The sequence below is a fragment of the Pangasianodon hypophthalmus genome, chromosome 26 (genome assembly GCF_027358585.1).
Source record: "Pangasianodon hypophthalmus isolate fPanHyp1 chromosome 26, fPanHyp1.pri, whole genome shotgun sequence".
NCBI lineage: Eukaryota > Metazoa > Chordata > Actinopteri > Siluriformes > Pangasiidae > Pangasianodon > Pangasianodon hypophthalmus.
Window position 1 is genome coordinate 13,082,510 of NC_069735.1, and position 19,865 is coordinate 13,102,374.

At 37.6% G+C, this 19,865-nt stretch overlaps 1 protein-coding gene across 3 annotated transcripts in view; it reads left to right on the forward strand.

The window, feature by feature from the left end:
- The window catches only part of nlgn4xa (neuroligin 4 X-linked a), an 80,371-nt gene that overhangs the window by 16,278 nt on the left and 44,228 nt on the right, over window positions 1–19,865 (forward strand). Inside the window, exons 3-4 of one of the 3 annotated variants that reach the window (XM_026932267.3) lie at window positions 893–955; window positions 9,094–9,246. In XM_026932267.3, coding sequence (XP_026788068.1) covers window positions 893–955; window positions 9,094–9,246 — 216 coding nt within the window. The remainder of the gene's footprint in view (window positions 1–892; window positions 956–9,093; window positions 9,247–19,865) is intronic. The other 2 variants (XM_026932268.3, XM_026932270.3) reach the window with 2 other exon arrangements.

Below are 19,865 nucleotides of genomic sequence, written 5' to 3' on the forward strand. Positions count from 1 at the left end.
GCTCCACTGATCTTTATCTTATTAAGGCTCTAGCAAAGATGCTAATCAACCAAATGGCTGTCTTGTGTTGTTGTCCACATTTGGAATGTCTTGATGATCAAAAGATAATTCACTGGTTCAACATTTGAATGAGTATTGATAACATTTCTTTACTATCCATCTGTAACTTGTTTTCTTGACTGAAAAAAAAGTCTTCATATATGCAAAAAGATTATTTTGTTTAAGACCATGATTAATAAAGTTAAGGACAGGCATGTTGGACTTTAGAGCTTCTGTAGTAACCCAACTTTAAAGTTAATGACTATATTCTGAGATACTGGTTTGTATTAATACATACCTCAGTTCAATGTAATTTTATTTGCGTAGCATTTTTAACAATAGACTTTGTTACAAAGAAGCTTTAGCGAAATCCAGATTTAGATTTACATCCTTAATGAGCAAGCCAGAGTCAGCAGTGGCAAGGAAAAACTCCCTGAGATGACATGAGGTAGAAACCTTGAGAGGAAAAGGGAACTCATCCTCTTCTGGGTGACATCAGAGAATCAGATTATGGATCTTTTCTCTTCTACAATTGTATACTATAAAGGCACACAGTACTACATATGCTGAAAGCGTGTGAATAAGAGTCCAGGGATGAGCATAAGATAGTCTTTATGATTACAACAGCAGGTACAAATCTACAGTATCCTTGTGAGATTATCCACTGAAGCTTAGGATATCGATGTTGGACTATCCACTTGATTTCTTATCAGTTGGAACCAAATCGGTAAACGATTTTTTAATTGTATTTTGGGCAATTTTTATAAAAACAAAACGGAAAAAAAAAACGTGCTGTTCTTAAAAGTCTGTTCCCCATTTATCCCCTGTGTTATTTTTCTCCTGTTGTCGACAGTAGGAGCCAACACTTACAATCAACGCGCTGATTTCACCAATAATGAGGGTGGCGAAGACAAAGGTATTTTTTCTGTCTTTTTCCCCTTTTTTAAAACAAAACAAAAAAAAAACAAAAACAAATTCGACTCCATGAAGCCTGATACATATGCATGAGAACGAAACTCCGTATTTTTTTTTTTATTTGGGTTTCCCTGATTTCCCACACCGGAGGTGCGTATATGCATCTTTCGGCTTTTCCTTGTTTTTTTTTTTTTCTTTTCTTTTCTTTTTTTTTTCATTTTGGACATACTTAGCACGGAGTCGGAGGACTGTATAACATATACATATAAATAAAAACATATATACATACATACATATATATATATATATATATATATATATATATATATATATATATATATATATATATATATATATACATATATATATATAAATAAAGGCCAGGTTCGCCTGTGAGAACAAAATTAACAATATAAATTTATATACTTATATATAGCTTTAGCAGTCTAAAAGACAGTCCCTTCCCCTGGTGCTGCAAAGTAACAAGTTGTTCCACTGAAAAGTCTGCATGCCTTTTCTCTTTACCTCCTCAGAGAAATTCTTTTGTATTGTTTCCCCCTTTCTTTTATTGCTCGTCGAAGCATGAACACTAACCTGTGTGTTTTGACGATGGGAATCTGTTCATTCGTAACTCCTGCCACAATTGGTGTCCTATAAATGTGTTTTCTGGATGCAATATTAACAGCTCGCTCCTTTGCATGGGTCAGCTCTTGGACAGTCAGCATTCAGACAGCAGTAGTAGATAGGATAGTAGTAGCCAAAATGTAATGTTCTATAGAAAGGTTGTGAGTTCAAGTCCCAGAACTACCACAGAAGAGCCACCTTTACATTTTTGAATAAAGCTGGTTCCCTGGGATAAAAGCGTCTACCAAATGCAAACATTCAGTGTAAACATTCAGTGAGTGCAGTCTAGTTTTTCTATCCCAACCCACTACAATGGAGGTTGTTTGCTAATTATTACTGGCGATGTGGTGATTGAAGACGTGACATACAATTATTTGTGTAAATATTTACCTTTGCAAATAGGCTGGTTGCTAATGGAGGTCATGAAGGTGTATATATTTTGTCTGACTTGTACCAGTCAAAGCCATATCCTATGAGGTCTTTGTTGTTTTTGCACAAAAATACCTACTCTTGAGCTTCTTCTCAGTGTTATTTTTGTACACAATTTGTGAGTTGTTTTGCATGCAGAGCTAATATATGACTATAGTAGAGGCAAACGAAGGCTACTCGTACGTTATGAGTGTATTACGTTGTATGTCAGTAAACAGGCTGAAGCATTAGCTATTCTATATTTATGACAAATAGAAGACAGGGCATGCTGTAACAGGAAAATACTCAACAACTGTAACATGTTACAGAGAAACCAAACAGCCCGCAGTACTGAAGACTGTCCCATGGGAGAAAACTTGAAGTTATAGCTTTACCTCTAACTGTTAGAAAGTGCTGACCCTGGAGACTATTCACAATAAATAAATATATAAATAAAAGCTTGCACAATATCAGTGATTTTTTTTTAATCCATTTGTATAGAGTGACTGTACAACTTGTATAACCATAAAAGAAATGATAACGTATTATAACAAGTACATTACAATAAATGTGTGATTAGACTGTCAGAGCTGCTGTTATAGTAAATTAATCAACACCTTCTGACCAATCACAATTGAGAATTAATGGAGACTTAAGTGATGTTACTTTGTGAACTTTACCTTGCATTTGCAATAGTAGCTGAGTTGGATAGTTGGAACGTAGGTTTATGGTATTGGGCTAGTGTTTGGGCTAGGCAGACCTGGCAACCTTGGAGTTAGCTGCTTTGTATGGAAAACAAGTATTTGTAAAAACAAGGATTGCTTTTTATTAAGCCAAAGTGAAATTTTGCTTTCTATTTAGTACATTAGCAATATCTATAGTTTATGCCTGCAACCTTCTAAAAACTTTTTGGTTTGAATAATATCCTATATGTACAGTATATATGGCTTATTGTATATCCAGAATTACATATCAGGTCATATTTAAGAACGACAGAACCAGATCTTCTGAAAATATGCCCACGCTTTTAAAGGATAATCACAGCTAGATCAACTTTTTAACCTGCTTGATATTGAAATCGGCCAGACAGACATACACAATTTACTGCACTGTAGAGTAGATTTGTTTAGTAACCAGAGCCACTGTAAGCCCCAACAGAAATGTCTGGGTGAACCCTGGTTTTCAAAATGCATTTAAACCCCAGTGGGTTGCAGGAGGGCACAATTCATGTGCTTTGACTACATGTGCATCTGCAGTGGCGCTGTATTACTCTGGTTCCCTCAAGGCTCTCCTTTGCCATATAGAGCTCCACTACTGGAGGGACTATCTCATTAATGCACTCAAGTTCCTTCTAGGTTTAGCTATGAAAGAGTAGCTAAAAGCCTTCATTTTGTCATTCACTTTGTTTCTTTTTGTTCATTTTATCCCTCTATTGCCTTTGAGAAAGTTATGCTGCAAAGAAAGACTATGTTTGAAAATTAATGGCCATGAGAGGGCTTGTTTGAGAATTAACGAACGAAAGGAACCTGCCTAGAAGCGTCATCTTAATTGGTTTACATGCAGATTGAACGGGGGGCTGAAGTGTTCGCTTAATGGCTTTATTACAAAGTGACATCAAACTCTAAAACTCAAAGATAGAGGCCCGGTGAGATGATATCAATAGCAGTGCCAGCTTTTGTCCATAGGCTATGCTTGACTTATTTGAGGAGGCAGCAAAATCCAACTGGCAATCATTTATTTATGATGGCTGAAATTGCTGTAGCAGCTAAAGACCTATGAAGGGAATTACAGCTAGGCAAATCTCATATTAGTGTTACAACTGTTGCAGTTCCTCAGTATGGCAGTTACTGCTGAACAGGTGGATCAGAAAGCTAGCTATTGCACAACTGGAGCATCAGCAACCTCTGCATGGCCACTAACAGCCATTTCCATCCATCCTCTACTAACACTTTGTGAAATGCTGAAATGGATGGAAAATTCAGATGACCCTACTCTGTCTCTCTCCCTCGCTCTGTCCCGTTCTGGCCATATAAAGATGAGTAATGTAAGTGGCGCCATACAGCCCATGGGGGAATATATTATCCCCCTCAGGCTGTCCTGGCAATGATGAATGTCCATGGCGCAAGCGCTGCAGAGTCACTCCCTTGCTCACTCCTTCATTATGACTCCTCTTTCTTGCCTTCTCTCTCACGTAATGCCATCAGAGCGATGGAGTATGGGAACTGATGACACTGGGACACAGCGAGCTTCTTCGCCATGCCTTCGCATCTTCTACCCTAGATGATGTCTGTTTGTGTTATGTGAAAGTCCCTGGTTAAAACAATGTTGCTTGTTGTCTTCCCCATCCACCATCTTGCAGTGGAGACACAGTATGTGGCCAAAAGTATGTAGACACCTGATCATCACACTCATATGTGCCTGTTGAACATCTCATTCCAGATTTAGTCTGCCTTTGCTGTTATAATAACCTCCACTCTTCTGGGAAGGCTTTCTACTAGATTTTGGAGTGTGGCTGTGGGGATTTCTGTTCATTCAGCCACAAGAGCATTAGTGAGATCAGGCACTGATGTTGGGTGAGGAGGCCTGGGGTGCTGTCAGTGTTCCAGTTCATCCCAAAGGTGTTCAGTGGGATTGAGGTCAGGGATCTTTGCAGGACACTCGAGTTCTTCCACTCCAACTTTGGCAAACCTTTTCTTTGTGCACAGATGCACTGTCATGCTGGAACATGTTTGGGCCTCTTAGTTCCAGTGAAGGGAAATCCTGCTATGTCCTACAAAGACATTCTAGAGACTTCCATCATTGTGGCAACAGTTTGGAGAAGGCTTACATATGGGTGTGATGGCCAGGTGTCCACATACTTTTGGCCATATAGTGTATTCACTGCATCCTCACAAGAGATGGAAATTGTTGGTCCGTGTACTAATAGTTAGCTGAAAGTGCATCCGGTGCAAGATCTGGGCTGTTTATCCGAAATTGCACTTTGACAACTTTATGGATGTACTCCATTCTCTTAATGAGTTTCAAAGGTTCAAAGCTTTGTGGCATGTTTAAATTCCTAGTAGTTAATAAAGCGCTGACTGAATTATTACTCAAATACTAAAACAAGAGAGACTTGGCTCTGCTTTTGCTCTTCTTATAACAAAGGTTAAGGATTTGGGTAAAAGGAACTGATCTTCGATCAGCATAATAAAACGCTATCTTCTACCGCGCCCCGAGGAACATCTTCACTAAAGGGGACAGAGCCATTAGCTCGGCTGAATAAGAGAGCGTGTTGCGATGCTGAAAGTTGTACACTAGCGCAGAGCTGCAAAATAGATGCCCTCGCATTAGCGTGCCCGTCTGGCTCCTGCTCAGAACCTGACCAAGATTAATCACCTGTCAACATGGGTTGTTTTCTACTCCCTCTTTCTCTTTCTCTCTCTATCTCACTTCCTTTCTTGCATCCTTTAACTCTTTTTTCTTTGTTCCTAACTCATAATTTCCTCCTGCTATTTGTCACCCTTCCTCCTTTTTTGTGCCATCTTCTCTCTGGCTCATGTTTTGTGGATTGCTCCGAAGCTCTCCACTTGCCCAGAGGCATCACTGGACTGTGCAGTCTCTGCACAGAATAAGGGAATTAAGTGTGTGTATGCGTATATTAATCACTCAGGCCTAGAAAAGTCGTCTAGAACTGAATGCAATGAATAAATCCTGATTATGCAGGGTCATAGATAAAGCCCTAAAATGTAAGGGTGTGCAAAAAAATCTTAAATATATATTAGATATTTAAAATATATTAGATGTTACGCATGGCAGGCTGGGAAAATTTGTAAGATTTGCTCATTTTGCATGAATTTTGGCAAACACACAAAAATTCTGCCTATAACATATCTTAGCTTTAAGAAACCATAAACACTTTTTACCATAATTACATGGAAACGGTAAATGTCACATTTTGATCAAGTTGTTGAAGAGCTACATGCAGTAGAAAAATGGACATAAACCTAATCAATTCAGTTTGTAATCACATAGCTGTCAAAATGTCTGTGATGCTTCTGCACTGCAGTCGGAATGGAATCTTTAAATGCAATTTTCTCTGTTTAACATGGAGGGAAATATAGATTTTTAATTAGATTGTCCTTTGAGGAACAATGCCGTCAATTATTGAAATGCCACAAAAACAGGTTTAAAAAAAATCAGTCCCTGTCCTAGGATAAATTGAACTAACAAGTGGCCAAAACTTTCAGTATTCCTTATTTTTTGGCCAGTTTTGGCATTAAATCAATATCAAAATATCTTCTGATTGTTTTGGCAAAGATACATGATATAGTAGATCCTTTAAACTAGCAAGCTGGACACTAGCATCTAGCACAGTTAGCTGTCCGGATTGATAAGCAAGGTTAATATTGTTGCTCTTGTTGTGCATTGAGCAACAGACTGTTAGCAAAACAGTAGCCATCATAACTGTAAAAACTACATATGAAATTTAATACAAATCTTTTTACATAAAAAAGCACTACTGTATGAAGGCATGTTTGATTTATCTAGCAAGCTCAGTGGGGAATGTTTCATCTGGCTAATAAATTACACTAGCATGTTTAAACTACATGGTTAGCTAGCTAGTGAGATGGATATGCTAGGTTAAGACTGTTGCTCGTAGAGTGCATTTAGCAACAACTTGTTAGCAAAACAGCAGCCATCGTTATTGCACACATTGCAGACATGTTTGATTTATGTAGCACACTCAGCAGGGATTATTTTATCTGGCTAATAAAGTAGTTAAGCTACATATCTAGGTGATAATGTGACAGTATTGCAAGAAATGCTGCAGTAATAATATAGTAGCTAATAGCTAGTGGCTGCTTTGTTATTTTGTTCTATCAGATTGAACTGATTTCACACAGATTGTATTAGAAATGGTTTACATTTTCATCAGGTTATAGTATTATACACAATCATTTTAATCAACAGTAGTTTCAAGTTCATCGTTAAATGACCTCCTTTGCTAGGACTAAAGTACTATCCCCTGCTAGACTACATTTTAGCAAGACCCAGAATGACTAGCAGGTTAATTGCTACTGGTTACTTCATATACCCAAATAAAGTTACAAATACAAAAAAGTGCATGCTGAGGGCAGGAGCAATAACAGCACACACTCAGACCCACAAGCTACACATTGCTATAAGCTAGCCATGATCACAACCCTCTCCTGATGGCATTTGCTCTTATTCGATCTGACATTTAGCACAGGCCTGAGGAGGCCTTATAGTGGGCGCGTACATAAGCCTCAATAATCAGGAGACGGCTCCACAGGCACATAGCATGTTCATCATCCGACAAACATATTGCATCATCCAGTTCTATTCCTGACATCTACCTCCCATGGATTTTCTTCTCTTGTTGGAGTTTTTAGTTTCCCATAATGCTCAGCCGTAGGCATTCACTTGGAAGAGCACTTGGTAATGATCTGTGAAGACTGCTGGCTATTTGTGGAATGATACCTGTGTCTAGTGTCTCGCCAACCCATTCATTTATAATCAGCTGCTTCTTCAGGTTTGCTAATCAGCCGCTATAATCAGGGCAGGAGAGAGTCACAAATAGTCAACTCATCTGAACAAACGATGACCTCCGGCGAGCTTCAGTGCACATCTTTTGGCGCTTTTGCTGATTGGTTCAGTTGGAGCTCTGTCTCAGCTAATGGAAGAGTTAAATGAGATGTTGCTATTTGAAGTAAAGCACTCTTGTTTCATTAGTCCATAGGTATCAAACTACAGAAGAATGAGAAATGGAACAAATATATAATTTGGTGACTCTACGATTGAGGGTCCATGATTTTTATGTAAAGTTAAAGACAATTTAAACACCTATTTGCATGTTGCAGACAAATAGCTTTGGTTGTTGTTAAATCTATCAACGGTACCTAGAAAACAATATTTTTGCTGGTTCAAGACCACTATAACTATTCTAATGTGAAAGATAATCATTAAGATACCTCAAAAATGTCATACCTGAACACATTCACCCTTAAGAAATGTTTGGGATATTCCATAAGTCACCTGTTCAAACAGGAAGTTGCATCCCCCAAACTTCCAGAAGATCCATGGAAGAAGAAGTTCTCTTGTTCCTTTTCTTTCCTTTTCAATGATATTCTGATATTGACTGGCAAGGTCACTTTGACAATGTCATTATGACATTGATATTACGTTATCATGGATGCTAGCTAACCACATATTTTTGTATTTGCTCATTTTATGCTAAAAACTTTTTTTTAAGCTAAAAACAATCCCGTTACTCATTTAAGATCAAAATACAGCCATCGTTAGCAAAGAAACCTTGGAGAAAAGTGAGATTGTTGCCTGAGATGGTTTTGAATGGCTAAATACTTGTTTTTCTTGGATTCATTGTTAAAAAATTATTAAAAAATAAAGTTGAATTAACTTAAGGGCTACATGACACTGTAATCATGGAATCACCCAGTGTTATGGATCTCATAACAACAACCTATGTTAAGGATCTCATCCTGAAATACACCCACTCAAAAGTAATGTTGCTAAAGCTGAATGGAAGACAGAGCTAGACAGTCATCATGCACTGTGTACCATTCAGTATTAAGCCATTTCAGGATTAAAAATTTTTAATAAAGAATAATTAGATTATGATGGCTTATTCTGCATTCAATTGGTAATTGAGAAGTTTCCTGTCTTCAAGTCGGAAAAATACATTTGAACGGCCTTTAAACTCAGATTTTCCACTCAGAACATTGGAGATTTTCAAGAGTTTTGTGCTTTCATGTTTTTTTTTAATCTATAACCAAGCTGCTAGAAATTTTATGTCCACCAGAAGCATAACAAGCACTGGCTTACTGTGAGCATCCATTCTTTCTGACCTTAAACAGTCCAGGTTGTGTAAATGCTCTGAGATGGGAGATAGAAAGATCCAATTTGAAGAACACCAAGTTCTTAGTTGTCATGAACTCAACGTTAGCTCTAATCTTTGCTGATTGGCTTACGCTCATTAATTATTAACCACCACTCATACCCGCGACTGATCCCAACATGGCCGAGAAAGTCTTTCTCTTTAATGACTCAAGCATTTATATTCATAGTTAATGTTTTTGACTTTTCCAGACATCCACGACGAGAACGGTCTGAGGCCCGTCATGGTATACATTCACGGCGGATCTTACATGGAAGGCACAGGGAACATGATCGATGGCAGCATCCTGGCCAGCTATGGAAACGTCATCGTAGTTACCCTTAACTACAGACTGGGAGTGTTGGGTAAGTCTGGCTGTTTGGTTTTACTGGGTACGTTTTCGCTTCTAGACTAGCACTCTGCTGGTTTAAGGACAGGTCACTGTTAGCAAGAACTGCTATAACTAACATTTGTAGAAGGAAGTCAGAGTGAAGGTGCTCGACTGCTTTACCCAACAGCCAACAGTGTTCAAGATACACCACACCCCTGCTAAACCTAAACAAACTGGACAGCGGCATAGTGAACTAGCTTAATATGGAGGACAGTGAACTGAACTGTGAACTGGTGAGAGCCATTTTTCAGCTGTGGAGGATCTCTCATTACCACTTTCACTGACATCTGTCCACTTTCACAAAGACGATGTTCTTTCTAATGTTGTACATGTTGATCAGAAACCCCAGTGGTAACAGAGAGCCACAGGATCATCACTGGGTGCCATTAAATTTGACAATTGTAAGACTAGCACAGGATGACATATAAAAAAAATTTTTTATTTTTTTTTCTCCAGAAGTGAGAAACTATAAAATTAAAATCAGAATATCTTCAAAACTATTTTGAGATACATTTACACTAAGGGACAGGTACAAAGAGCTCTGAAAGACCAGTTTTGATTTCAGGTGCACTTTATATCTTAGTGTAGATTACAGTATATGAGTTGTTGTTATTCTCGCAAGCCTATTGCATTGTAAATATACTGCATTTTAAAGTTATGAGAATATAGACATATCGTTTATTAGATAAATGACTGATAAATTCTTAAAATTGCTCAATTTTTTTTAAAGGGTCACACATGGTTCATTTGTGTTCAGTTTTGTCTGAAATTGGAAGAAAAGGAAAAGGGGAAATATACACGTTCCATGAGCAATTCTCACATTGACTAGAGAGAGGGGAAATATTAAAATAGCAGCACATATTTTTTTCTTCGTTTCTGTCATGCTTCGAAGGAGCTGCTCTGCTTACCATTTGTTATCGGCTTGAGCTGTCGGCAGAGCTCCCTATATTTAGTCGCGCTGGAGCCAAGGGGAAAGGTGTTCTGGAAAAAGTGTGCACTGCAGGGAAAAGGAGGAGGGAGAGAGAGCTGAAGCCCTCGTTAACGGCGTACATCCTCTGATTTCCTGACAACATCGAGCGTTGGAGCTGATCAAGGCCGTGTCTCAAATTCACATCATCCTCACTCCTATCCAGGCTTTTAGGAAATGTTTGGCTTTGTTTTTTTTTTTTTTTTTTTTTTTTGGCGATGTGTGTTCAAGTCCGCTCATTTTAGTCTGGAGAAACTACACTTCTCTAAAGATGAACTGAATGATGTTCATCTCCAAATTTGATTTTCATTCAATGTAATTCAGTTCAGCTCATCGAAGAATTATTAGGTCACACCACAAATGGCGTTTTCATGCCTGTTTGCATTGATGCTTGATACGTTTGCTCTTTGGTTTGGTTTGGTTTGACACTGCACATAATGAAATGAGCCAAAAAATAACAACAACAACAACAACAACAACGACAACAAAAATTTGCTGAGGGGTGTATAGGGCTGAAAACATACTTGTAAAACTCTTTCATTCATTGGTTGGAAATATGGTGAGGGAGAAAGGTAAACAAACCTTTACAAAATGGTTGTAGCAATTCCAAAACTGAATAATTGGATATAAAGTATTTAATAAACAGAAACTCTTTGAAAACCATTTGATCATTTGGAGCTAGTTTAAAATTTTTTTTTTACATCCAGCGTTTATTGTCTCTTTTTGTCCAACACAAAGCAGAGAAACAGTTACCATTGCTGAAGCTGATTATTTTCCCACAACAGCACATGCAAAGTGTATTCCTTTTTTATTTATTCAAGAGCGACATGTCTTACTCTTTCTCCATTTACAGTTACATTTATTGTTGCAGAACATCCATAAAACAAGTCAGTCCATAAGATAAGTTTGTAAGATAAGTAAATGTAATCACTTACATTATAGCTATAATCTCTCAAGGTTATTAAGAAAAACAATGCAGACAAACCACAAAACGCAACATCTCCCGTCCTTAAACATTCCCAATGACGGAAAACTTGAAATTACAGCTTTGCCTCTGACTGATACAAAGCACTGACCCTGGAGACTCCTTCCAAAAATAAACATCTCCTCAATGAAAAATGTTCTTTGTTAAAATACAATCTTGTTTTTAATACATTTATGTGGATTGTTTACCCTACAAGTCCCTGTGAATTACTACATTAACGAGAACGTGTTAGAGTGCATTGATATAAACCTGTGATTTGCTGCAAAACACTTCATAAACTATTAAACTTCAACACTTACAGTGGCTCTACTGCCTTACAACAGCAAGGTCAAAGCTCCTGCCAATTCCCACCATCCTTCATAAGGCACTGCTAGCCAAATCCACATGGCACAAGGGCTCACTGAATTGTTTGATGCTGATGAAAATGATGTAAATCATACGCTATGGCCTTAACCAGATCTCAGTCATACTGAACGCCTGTGGGAGTGATGTGTTAGACAGCGCTCTTTATTACCAGCATCAGTTGAGGGAATATCTTTTGTAAGAACTTTGTTTTTTGCTCCAGTAAACTTCCAGTGAATCAATGCCAAGGTGCATTGAAGCTGTTCTGTCAGCCCAACACCTTACTAAGACAATTTATGGAAACGGTACTAGAGGTTAAATCCCTGGATAGTGGTTAAACTGTAGAAAGGAGCCATTTTGTGTGCGATGAGAGCCTGGTGTCCTTCTTTACTCCTGTACTGGCAGTGAGAACCCATTTTACAATTTGAAGGTGAATCCTTAGCACTGCTAAAGAATTTTGGTGACAGGATGTGTTGTGTGTGCATATGTGCGTGTGACCCTTTAAACAATCTGCTGCGTGTTTGGCCACGGTCCAGATGTACCAGTGAGATGTACATAAGGCCTCAGCAGTTTCTAAACCCTGAACGATTTAATTAATCTGTCCTCGCACACTTACACACTTCGTAGGTCTTGGAAGCATCAGGTACAGATCGGGGTCACATTTTCCAACAATGGGATTATTAAACTGTATTGTATGGGCACATTGTGATTGCATAGCTTCAGATAAATGGTAGCTAGTGGCTGTAATACATCAAATGTAACAGGGCAACCATGCTTGTGTTTGCATATTGTGTGTGTGTGTGTTCCCATTGCTTTCTTTAAGACGACACCATCTGTGCAGCAGAGTGTTTAGGACGAGCTCAACTGAGACGTGTCACCAGCACATGTCTCTCTCCCTCTCTCTCTCTCTCTCTCTCTCTCTCTCTCTGTCTTGTTATACACAGATGTGAGCAGTCTATGGATGGCTCTCACAGAGCAGCATGTGTCTGCCTTTGAGCTTATGACTATAGGAAATGTGTAGCACAGAGCAGAAAGATGAAAATGGCTAGTTGCAAATGGTAATTTATTATTTGTTTTTAATTTAACATTTACACCAAGCTCCTGGGGCATGTGTGTTCCTCTTCTTGAACAAACATTTTTATATTTAAAAATGTGTCTGAAAAGCACTGCAGCTTCTTTTAGGCATTATTTATCATAAAAAAACTATAGAAATCACATTCCATTTTAATACCATAGGTCTATAGCAAAACTTACTGTATTATAAAGACAGAGACTGTATTATGTCCCAAGTGTTTTATTCCTTTTATACCACAGCAGTTAGGCAACAATAATGTTTTTATTTTTTAAAGAATGACACGTCATACGTTTTATCCATTTGCAGGTGTATTTCATGTTGTGGCATGCTTTGAAAATGCTATTTTTCTGCTGTTCCTTGTTAAACACTTGGTCAGAAAATCACTAAATGTATACCTTTTCATTTGTTAGCAAAAAATGAATTTATTAATTAAATTATTCAAATAATCTGAAATCTAAAATCTTAATGAATTGTAATATAATAATACTAACAAGAAAAAGATATGCATATGGGTATTTTTTTTTTTCAAACCAAATCTTATTTAATGGCAATTAAGCACAGGTAGAAGTAGAATCATTTTGATTTGTTGTTTTTGTGTTGTAATTAATTTGCATAAAATGAACTTATAGGAAATAAGCATTGCCTGTAGTGTGTTAGTGTGCATGAGGCGCAAGATCTACTCCTCTTACTCCTTCTCCACTGCTGAGTTTAGAAGTGTGTCATTGGGTCTGTTGGGCTGCTGATTCCCCAGAGAGGAAAAGGTTGAGTAGAGAAGGACAGACAGTGCTCAGGGGATTTTAGTCCTGTCAGATGGAGAGAGTGTGTGTGTGTGAGAGAGAGAGAGAGAGAGAGAGAGAGAAACAGAGGTGAGAATGAGATGGGATTTTAGTATCATTCAGTGCACAGCCAAGTGATTGGCACCTTTCTTCTCCTCTTGTCGTTCTTTTTAAGTTAGTGTCAAACCATGTGTGCAGGTGGTGTGGGTGTGATGAGCTGGAAGGTAGAGTGGTGGTTTCATGGTTCCTTTAATGACCCTGCTGTCTCTCAAAAATGAGAGTGAGGGGTGATGCGAGACAGGACGAACTGAAGAAACAGAGCAAGAGAAGGAGGAGGACAGAAGTGGCGAGCAGGAGATGAAAAAAAGAAAGCTGGGCGACAACCAGAGGTAGCAGAGATGAGAAAGTGGTCGATAAGGAGGAGTGAATGTGTTTTCATTCAGAGGAAAAATGTAGAAGACAGGTGATGAGTGTTGATAAGAAAGGAGATGTCTGGGACGACATCAGAAAGAGTAAAGAAACAGAAAGTAATATAAGGAAAGCTCAAATATTTAGACAATTAATCTTATTCTGTAGGGGTATAGATAAGTAATTTGCAAAAAAAAATCTAATTCTAATTCTTTATTCTAATTTATTCTTATTTTAATTCATTACCTCTTGAACTATGCTTAGCTTTCTACAACAGTTCTGATGCTGGAAAATGAGAAGGAATAAAATGCGCTGGAAAAATTAGTGTGATTATGGGCTATTAATCTCGTAAGATTGCACATTTTAGCACAACTTGTCCTCAGATGACATTACATATAGTTAAAATTCTGACCAGATTTAAAAGTTTTCATGGACTATTGAACTGTTCATATGTTGTTTTTATAGAATCCTTAAAACATTAGTTACCTTCTACTTTTTTTGTTTTGAGGGTCATTTGGACTAAATAAGGAGTAAAACACTTGGTGTTGTGCTGTTATAGGAAAATAATCAAGAATGGGGTGGTGTGATGAGCCTGAAATGAAGCAGAGTTACTGTTACCATCTAGAAGTTGATTATTTTCCTTAATTCCTTGTTGCTCTTATACATGTTATACAATGCATTTATAGTTTATGTTGAGGAACCTCAAAATGAGTTACTTCCGGTTGTCACTTATGTTATAGCAGCGATAAACAGCTATTCACTCACTTTCTCTTGAAGTTAATAAGAAACTAAAAATGCAGCTTGTTACTGAAAAATCACAAAACACAAAGTCCTTTGCCCTTAGATTTTCCATAAACCCAGAGTTACAGCTTACACCTTTGACTGGTACCAACTGCTGGCACTGGAGACTCCTTCCAAAAATGATAAATAAATATGTCTTCAGAGAAAACTTCACTGAAACAACCATTATACGTTCTTCATTGTTAAATAATGTATTTACTGTTAGACTGATTATCTGGAGCATCTGCCATACAAGTTCCTATATAAGCTGTAAAAAAATGATAATGTATTAAGACAAGTGCATTAATATAAACCTGTGATTTGTGAGCTGCTGTTATAGAAAATTAATCAACCAGTCAGCTTTGAGAATTCAGCAGCACTGTGCTGTAATGGAGCTTAAAGTACATCTGATCGACTGATTTGATTGGACAAGCGGTGTTCCATGGGCACTGAAATTTAGTGTAACGGCAGTGGTTCACTAAAGGCCATCAATCAGTCATTCATTCAATCTCTCTATCCAGCTGTGTTTTTTATTTTGGAAACTATTTTCATTGACAGGGCAAAAAATATTTGGCCATTTTGTGTCTGAAGTGTCAGGTGCTCAATATTAATATCTTGTTTATAGAACTGTTGTATAAAAGCAATATCACACAAGCAAGGGTACTGTTGTAGTAAATACCAGCATGGCTGTGTTTACCTGCGACCTTGTTCCTACCACTAAATCATATCCTGATATTCAGTACAACAGTTAGTTCTGGCCCACTAATTTGATTGGACATGCGATGTTCCAAGAGTGCTCATATTCAGTATAACACCACTCTTGCTTGTGCGATATTTCTTAAATATATTTGCTTATATTTTTAATCCCAGAATCTCTGTGCTTAGCTAATGTTCATGATGAACAAAATCTTCATTATTATTATGTTACATTGTGACAGATTTGGCTACTGTTTAATAAATTGCTAAGAATATGTTGATGAAAATTGTGACTTGTGTACTAAAATCCAACTAGTGTTTATCTGCAAAACATGTGAGCTTGTGTACTAGCATTAGCAGGCTAGCTAAACTAACAAACTGCAAACTATGAAATAGTCTGAATTTTTATTTTGACAGGTTTGGATACTGTAAAGTAAATCACTAAGAATGTGAAAATTGTCAAATGTCAAATTGAGGCTCATTCTGAATTCCCTTTCATGGTTACCTGTGAAAATTGTGAGCTAATTTATTAGCAGTTAACTTAGTAATGTTGGTGTTAGCGATTAACAGAATGTCGGGTCTTGTATTGCATATTTTGATTGCTATATAAAATGATTATGAACATGACAATGTAAACTGTGATTCAAATCCTGAAAAATCTGTGGAAAAATGACCTAGCTAGCTTTCTGACAGGTGGCTAGTCACCTAGCTATGTTAGCTAACTTTATGCAGAACGATATGGGAAAGTTTTCCGAGGTATATTCATAGGCTTTTTTAATAAGTGGAAAAGGTGTAGAAATATTTCTAAGCCAACTGAAATTGTGTTTTGAGCATTAAAAAGGTATGTAAAAGTTTAAGATGACATGTTCATGAGAATGCTAACCATTGTTTTAAACATGATCAGCTTATATACTTTATTACTACTGTACCAGTTGGAGGAATGTTTTGTGTAAAGCATGTATTACAAAAATGTTTACTAAACTACTGAAGGCTAAAAGTGGTCATTTTGTAAAAACTAGTTGTTTACATGACCAAATAACTTGATCCTTGCACTGCAGGCTACAGTGTTATATGACATTTAAAGTGAAGTTGTGATATTTGGTTCTACAGTTATCATGTCATATATTTTTTTTATCCCCTTCTAGCATTCCACTCCTAATTTAGTGACTAGCTCCAAGGAACCTTCATGGCTTTTGGAAAGCAGGTCAGCATATTTTGGTTTCAAACCCCGCATGGCAAACGAGCAAGATGCACTTCCTCTAGGCTCCTACAGGCTCGTCTGTGGTGTGGGGAAAAGTGAATTCCCCATACAGATAAAAAAAAAAAGGCGAAAAAAGCCTTCATTAACAAGACAAATGGAGCGTCATCTTCTCTCTCAGTGCTTTTGACAACATGTGCCTCTCCTGTGATTTCAGTAATAAAGCAAATCAACAAAGCCCCAGCCTCTAAAAGCTCTGCCGCAGCAAGGGGGTCTGACAACATTGGCATCAATCAAACTCTGATTTTGTAAATGCATGTCGGTTGTTGGGGCTTTGTTTATTTTGTAGCCACAATGTGAATTAATACTTAGTAGCCAGTGCTATCAGAGTCTGGTGTTTATAATATACTGTAATAAATGCTAAACTTCATGTGGGCGAACACTCAAGCAAAGAGCACAGTTTGTCATTTGATCAGTGTGTTTACGTGTTCATGTAAAGACAGTCTATTGTATTGTGAAGAATTAGACATGACATGGAAACATAGACGCTGTAGACACAGCAAGATGAGCCACACTTTCTAGTTAGAGCTGCTTGTTTGATCAGAGATGCTAGCAAGAGACTGTGGGATTTGAGTGTATTCATGATCAGCCTAATTTCAGATGTAAGCTTGTCTACCCTATGGTTTGTCATCAGAATGTATTACTTAATACTTTTAAGTCATACCTTTTTTTGGGCCTTCATAGACTTAGTAATATGGTACTAAAGTAATAAATGCTTAAAAAAGGTTTGCTGGCTTGGAAAAGGTCACAGTTGGGGGTTTAAATAAACTAATTAACTAGGAGAACAAGAGACAGGTGAGAACAGTAAGAAAACAAACCAATGTACAGTATAAATAAGCAGGATGGTGTATATTATATATATTATATAATGAATAGTTGGATTATGTTCACAAACTAAACTTGTGGTAAAAACAATACCAACAATTATATATATTTTTAAATCTCTTAATGTGGAGAGTCCACTTATTCTGTGTAAGTTGTTACTAATGAAATGATAATGTATTAGAATGAGTTTATTAATGTACCCCTGTGATTTGTCTTTTACCCAGAAGTACAGTTAGAGCTGTTATTATAGAAAATTAGTCAACACTAAGATGACCAATCAGAAATGAGAATTCAACTGTGGTAAAACAGATAATTTATTGTGTTTGCTCTCTGAAGAATCTTTGAGAAAATTTTGAGAAATAATTAGTATTTATTGATAAGCACTGTTCAGTTAACTAATGGCCAAAAGCCTACAACTTGACTAACATTATTATGTATTTTACACAAAAGACTAACACAGAAATTAATTCAAAATGGTCTGCTACATTTAACACTGTTCTCGGGCCTTGAGATAAAGTAGGCACACACACTATTTGTTGTGGATGGACTTCTCTGAAGAAATAAGATATAGTTTCCAGAACTGTAAGTCAATAGTAAAACCACAGGCATTTGGCTGTCGCTGCTGGTCGATGCAGAGGCTGAGCTTTATTTGTCACAGTCTTGCAGCTTTGCACAGACATAAGACAGAATTTGATCTTTGAAATAACCTTCCAATTGAAGCAGATGTACTGAAGAGATTTCCCTTATTACTCCAGATGGTGTGATCCTGGCAAGAGGATGGAGAAGCCTTAGCATCTCCACACACAGATCCTGTGAAAAGTATCAGCAATGCTGCTGCATGACAGATTTCTGCTTTTGAATCCTGAACACAAGGGCACCCAGAGGTCCTAGCTCAGCCTCCACTGTAGTATCTGCTGCATGCCCACTGCATGATTTGTATTACGCTGCTGTTATAGTCATCTGTGCTTTGAACAGAGAGGCCTCGATGCAGGATGGTGGACATAATTGCGCAGTGCATTAAGGAGTGCGATTATGAGCCGGTCCGGAAAGCAGTTTATCTCTCTACATTGAAAGAGGAAGGAATAAACAGGAATAATGAGGCAGAACAGAACGCCGCACTGTAAACATGCTAGTAAGATTACTGACACAAGCAATTCGAGGATGAGGCTAAGATAAGCGCTAACGGAGTGGCGGCCATAATGACTGGTCATGACTCTGGGTCTTACACAACTGCTGTGAAGCCTCAATTTAACGACTTCCAGTTGTCACACGATTCTGCCATATACATTTTGTAACAAGGACTTCATCATTCAAAAGCTCATTTTTTGTACATTCATCATGCGTGTCATTTTGTGCTCAGGTCTGTAGGCTCACAAGAAGGTCTGCATTTGGCAGGAGATACATTCTTTCATTATGCATTTGTGTTATGCACTGGGAGTAAAGAAAAACCAAAGCAAATTGTAAAATCAGTCCAAGTCTATGATATGACCTACTAGATTTACAAGCTTAGATCGGGTTTGAATTGAAAATTGAAAACAGACTAAAAAAATATTTTACTGTCACTCCTTGGTTCACATGTGAGTGTGTTGTTAGAGAGAGAACTCCGCAATCCACCATTAAGTCAAGGACGTCTCGACAAAAGCACTTCTACATGCAAAACTGCCATAAAATACACCCATGATACAAGTTAGTTCCTGTTATCCCTTATGTTATAGCAGCTATAAACAGTCGTTCTCTTACCAGCCTCTCTTCTTTCCCTATCTTGAAGTTAATAAGACAAAAAAAAAATGCAGCTTGTCATGTGACCAGGAAACCAGAAAGCACAAAGCCCTCTGCCCTGAAGACTTGGAAAACTTAAATTTAACTGGGCTGGTTATATTATATTGGCTCAGACCTGAATCGAATCGAAACAAATAGGAAACTGAATTGTATCGGATCAGTAGTGAACTGAAGGGTATCAAAGTATAGTATTTAACTGTATGTTTTTGTACTGTATCATATACTACGTATCTAAACGTGTATCTTATCATCTTAAAGAAGGCGATTCACACCCCTATATTCTACATAAACAAGCAAGTACAGAGCATAAAGAAGCAAGCAAATGCCACACAGTCAGCTCGTTGTGGAACAAGCAGCAGGCTTTGTTAAATGTAGTGTTTCTGACTATAGTGTCATACGCTATGCACACTGTGTACACTATGCCATGACCACAGCTACAGTTCCGCTTTTCAGTGTGTTACAGTAACATTTGTCAACAATGAAAAAAAGCCATGTAAGCAACAGGAAACAAAGAGAGATGTTTGGGTTTGGGATCGTATTAATTGGAAGATGAAAATGTTACGGCCACGACGTTGGCTTTTTTTCCCCCCTCGGAAGGTGAAAGAAGAGCTTAAGCTGAAGAAAGAAAGAGAGAAAGACTTCGGCTTGACCTTATCATATGAGGTTGGCATTTTGTATTGTTCTCAACACCGTGGAGTCTTT